This window comes from Sinocyclocheilus anshuiensis, unplaced genomic scaffold (genome assembly GCF_001515605.1).
Source record: "Sinocyclocheilus anshuiensis isolate Anshui unplaced genomic scaffold, SAMN03320099.WGS_v1.1 scaffold86, whole genome shotgun sequence".
Lineage (NCBI taxonomy): Eukaryota > Metazoa > Chordata > Actinopteri > Cypriniformes > Cyprinidae > Sinocyclocheilus > Sinocyclocheilus anshuiensis.
Genome location: NW_015547662.1, coordinates 2,057,498 through 2,062,539, shown reverse-complemented (window position 1 = coordinate 2,062,539; position 5,042 = coordinate 2,057,498). Strand labels below are relative to the sequence as shown.

General features: G+C 37.4%; 2 protein-coding genes across 4 annotated transcripts in view; one reads left to right on the top strand and one right to left on the bottom strand.

Moving 5' to 3' along the window:
* LOC107702270 (hairy and enhancer of split-related protein helt-like) overlaps nt 1-886 on the bottom strand; it is a 6,263-nt gene extending 5,377 nt beyond the window's left edge. Inside the window, exon 1 of the mRNA XM_016504527.1 lies at nt 742-886. Within this exon, the coding sequence (XP_016360013.1) occupies nt 742-886 (145 nt within the window). The remainder of the gene's footprint in view (nt 1-741) is intronic.
* The window catches only part of LOC107702334 (long-chain-fatty-acid--CoA ligase 1-like), a 37,271-nt gene that overhangs the window by 1,393 nt on the left and 30,836 nt on the right, over nt 1-5,042 (top strand). The gene's annotated exons all lie outside the window — the stretch shown is intronic.

The following is a 5,042-nucleotide window of genomic DNA, read 5'->3' as shown; positions in this document are numbered from 1 at the left end:
ATGCACCAAGAGCTTGTAACACTCCAAAGAGAAAGGAAAAATTGAAATCGCATCATATGACCCCTTTAAGCTATTAAAAGTAACTTGTCCATCAGTCAAAATTCTCGCTTCACTCCAAATTCTTCTACCATCAGCTCAGGCATCGGTTAGTTAACTACTTCATTTTTTGTTGTTGTTGTAAACGAAGTGATCGGTTAGCTTGAGAACCACTCGGACCGATTCAGTCCGATTTGTGATCGAATCGCTCATGAACTTTGTGTACCGGTTCAACCGACTCATTAAAAAGATCCAACTCAAAAGAACAAATCAATCACGAGTCGGACATCGCAAGCATGAATGAGCGGCGAGCGCAGGAAAGAGCGCTTCCACATTTTGCGTATTTAGCACAACATTAGAGAATGTTAAAACGTTCTCCCAGTATGTGTTATCCCAACACGCATTTGCTTCGTACTCCTCGATGTGTCAGTGTTCTGTCCTCACTAGACGTGTAACTTCTCTATCCAGCTAGACAGAAACACTGAGGCAGTTCCTTCGACAAGAATGGGGGTCCGGTGAACCAGTATGTTTGTGGCAGTAAAAGTGCTGCTATTGGGCGAGTAGCAATGTCTGCTGCGTTGTTTTCTGATGAGACATGATGCCATTGTGTTGGTACTGAAGATTTTCTGATTCTACAGACTCTGTTCGATACATAGACGTAAAATCTTCTTCACGTGTTGTAGATGTAACCTAGTACAATCTTACTATCCGTGTAGTACTTTACAGCATGAAGCTCTAGGTCGATTTCTTGGCATATAAGCTCTGCCATTTCTGCAGCAAGGACAGCGGCGCATAGCTCCAGTCGTGGAATTGTGTGAGCTGGTTTTGGTGCCAGTTTGGCTTTGCCCATAACAAATCCGGTGAGGTGCTGTCTCTGCTCATTGACAACTCGCAAGTAGGCAACAGCTGCAATTGCTGTGGATGAGGCATCACTGAAGACACACAGCTCTCTGTGTTGTGTTGAGGAAAGAGACAATGGTACGTACGGTCTGGGAATGTGTAGGTGCTCTAACTCGAGAAGAGAGTCTCTCCATACAGACCATAGTCTTTCTTTGGCTGGCGATAGGGGGTCGTCCCAGTCACATGGTTCGGAGGTTAGTTCTCTTATGAGTGCTTTTCCATGTACAGTTATAGGCGCAACAAAACCTAAGGGGTCGTACAAACTATTAACAGTGGATAGCATCCGGCTCGCGGTTAATCGTTACATCCCTAGCATTTAGTCTTTTAAGTGTATTTTTCTTATTTTGCAAATTATCTGCCAATGGGGTAAGAAAAAGAATCTTGTTTCCATTTGGATTAATATTATTGTTCTTGTTTTAAGTAAAATATCGCTAATGCTTTAAAAAGGGGGAGGAGACTGAAATAAACTTTAATGAAGAAAACCTGCTCCCGACCAGGGGTGCGTTTCCCAAAAGCACCGTTAGCTAACTTTGGTTGTTAGTTTCATTGAACTCTATTGGTAATGACAGAACTTGCGACCATAGTTGCTTTTGGGAAACGCATCCTGGTTCACAGAATAAGTTACCAGTTACAGTTTTTTTTAATGAGTAACAGCACTAGTTAGTTCCACAAATCATTTAGTGCGGTAATTTGTTCTTCTCCTTGTCCTCCTACTTCTTGTCAGTTAATGTATGTGTTGATTTTGCAGCAGGGTCGCTGTCAGCCATTTGTCTTTGTCTCTCTTCTTTCTTTAAAACCCAAACAAATCATTTTCTGTTCCGGACTGAATTGGGTCAATGCCTCAGAGACATAGACAGACATTAAGTCAGATATTTGTGTAAGGCACAGAGGCAGTTATGCTAGTAAAAAAATAGATGTTCTTATCAGTAGCTCAGCCTAACTAGATCAGTGTGCTTTAGCTGTCTTTCCTTCAGGGAGCCCACGAATAGTTTAACAGCTGCTATGATGCCTTGACAAACTATGGAGATATTTGACAAGATATGTTTTACCACAATCCTTAGTCCAAAAAATAATCTCTAAATCTGAATGGGCAGCTGATGGAGTTATGAGGGTTATGCAGATGTCAGTGTTATGCGATACAATTCCTGGAAAAACACTACATATTACAATAGGATACTAAGGGCCAAATGTCCAGTTTGACTTCTCAGAAATGTAAAAAAGCAGAGGTTTGCTGTTGTTTAATTTTAGGCTTTCACATTTGTGACCTTGTGATAACTTTATTAATGCAGAAAAATCTTAATTAAACTAATTAAAAGGTTGGACAAACATGCATGTTGTTCCGTCGTTGATGCATTTCCAGTTAGCTAATAGTTGGGGTGGGAAGGACTTCCACGAATGGATTTTGATTTATGCTGCACTATGACAAAATTGCTAGTAGGGTTGCAAAGGGGTGGAACATTTCCGGAAACTTTCCAAAAATCCCTGGAATATTCCAGAAAATCCTGGCAAGTTTCCAAAATTTCTGGAATATTTCCGAAATTTACTGGAAATTTTCCACCTTTTTGCAACCCTAATTGCTAGTCAAAGGCAGGTGGAATGGGGGTGAACCTTCTCATTCCAGAAAGTGTACTACTGAACATAATTTTCATGAATATTTTGGTCCTTTTTGCAGGAAGAGAAAAATTTGTGTGTTTGTTTATTTATGTGCCTTCATGATTTTTTGGGGGGCATTTACACATGTATTATTGGTTAAGTAAGCTTTGTGTAAATTCAATAATGTGCCTATAAACAAGAGATTAAAGGTATAATTGGAGGCCACAAAGCCGACAGTCTCAATACCATTGCTAAACCACTGGGTGTTTTTTTTATTTATTTCTGAAACAGTCTTGGTTCATGACAAGTGATTTACTGAATAAAAAAAAATCCACCAAATATATATGACAGTAAGTGAATCTGCATTAAGTGGACTCTGTTAATCTGAAGGTTTTTAAAGAAAGCCTTTATTCACTTTGATATGTTCCAGCGGTGGAAGCTTTTCCAGAGCTACAATATGTGGTTTGTGTGTGTGTTGTGTGTCATGAGTTTGGTATCCTGAGAGCCATTTGTCATAACGGCGTTTTAGTCGTTTTAGCTTCGCAGAAACTTTGGCAGAGTTTCCTGATGTTTTTCTTGAGAAAATTAGTGTCTTGGTTTGTATCTAATTGCAATTATTATTATTCTAAGAATTTTAGTTCAAAAAATGTCTGAGGTGAAGCCGATACTCAAATGAAACTTTATTAAGTCGTGTGAGCCATGAAATGTTCCTCTGGCTCCTGCTGTTGAGACTTTCTGTCTGTCTGTCTGTCTGTCTGTCTCACTCTTACTGTCTTTCTCTCAGTGGGCTGATAGTGAGTGTAGCTCTGTCATTGGTTTATACTGTCTGCAGCCCAAGTATGGAGAGAGGTTAGCTTTCACTTGGAGGACAAGCACTGCTCGAGCTGCCATGTGATCAGCATGACATTTCCCATCTGTGAGCCAGATACACACAGCTGCTGGCATGAACATTTACTCACACACACAGTCAGTTTCACCCTCTCAGAAGCAGTTTCATGTGGATTATAAGCATACATGAGTACATATTTTAGGAATAACTCTTTTATAATAACACTGTGCAGCAATACACAGATATTTAAACCTTTAACGGCATTGAAAAAATGTTTTTAAAAAAGTAAATTGAGCATGCACATAAATATTCTATATAAACGGTACAACCACACCAATAAATTAAAGGAAAAAATCACTAATATCAACCATGAACCAATATGGTGGTGATATATTGTGTATAGATACTTTTAAAAATTCAATAAAATCATTATTACATCAAAGTAATGAGTGAAAATGCTTTATGCTAATGAGAATTCGGGAGTAAATGAGCTGAAGTGTTTTGAAAATAATGTCATTGCAAAAAAAATCATAATGGTCTTCTTACAAGTGTTAATTTAGTGTTATTTATATACTATTTGTCTCACTCTTACTGTCTTTCTCTCAGTGGGCTGATAGTGAGTGTAGCTCTGTCATTGGTTTATACTGTCTGCAGCCCAAGTATGGAGAGAGGTTAGCTTTCACTTGGAGGACAAGCACTGCTCGAGCTGCCATGTGATCAGCATGACATTTCCCATCTGTGAGCCAGATACACACAGCTGCTGGCATGAACATTTACTCACACACACAGTCAGTTTCACCCTCTCAGAAGCAGTTTCATGTGGATTATAAGCATACATGAGTACATATTTTAGGAATAACTCTTTTATAATAACACTGTGCAGCAATACACAGATATTTAAACCTTTAACGGCATTGAAAAAATGTTTTTAAAAAAGTAAATTGAGCATGCACATAAATATTCTATATAAACGGTACAACCACACCAATAAATTAAAGGAAAAAATCACTAATATCAACCATGAACCAATATGGTGGTGATATATTGTGTATAGATACTTTTAAAAATTCAATAAAATCATTATTACATCAAAGTAATGAGTGAAAATGCTTTATGCTAATGAGAATTCGGGAGTAAATGAGCTGAAGTGTTTTGAAAATAATGTCATTGCAAAAAAAATCATAACGGTCTTACAAGTGTTAATTTAGTGTTATTTATATACTATTATAGTATTTATTAATATTTTGAATGAGCTTTTATTTTTCATATTTTCATTTGAGTGATTGTCATGTTTTTATTATTTCCATTTAGCTTTATTTTTAAGTTTGAGTAATTTTAGTCATTTCAGCTTAGTTTCATCGATTTATATTTTGTTTTAGCTTTATTTCAATTAATGAAAATTATTTTTAATAGTTATAGTGTCAACTTTAACAACACTGGCATCGGACAGCCCTACAAATAGGCAAGTCACAATTTAAATTCTTTTGATTTTTAGTGTGAAATGTGACCTGTCACATGCTCTTGACAAGCTCAGTGAGATTTGTAAGAGAGCTTATGCTTTCTAGCACATGTGGAATGTTGTCCTTATTTTTTTTTCTCTTTATCTTTGTGAATTACTGTATTGTGTTTGAGCTGCCACACATCTCTCGTTCTCGTATTACAGAGCAGATGTGCTACACGACTA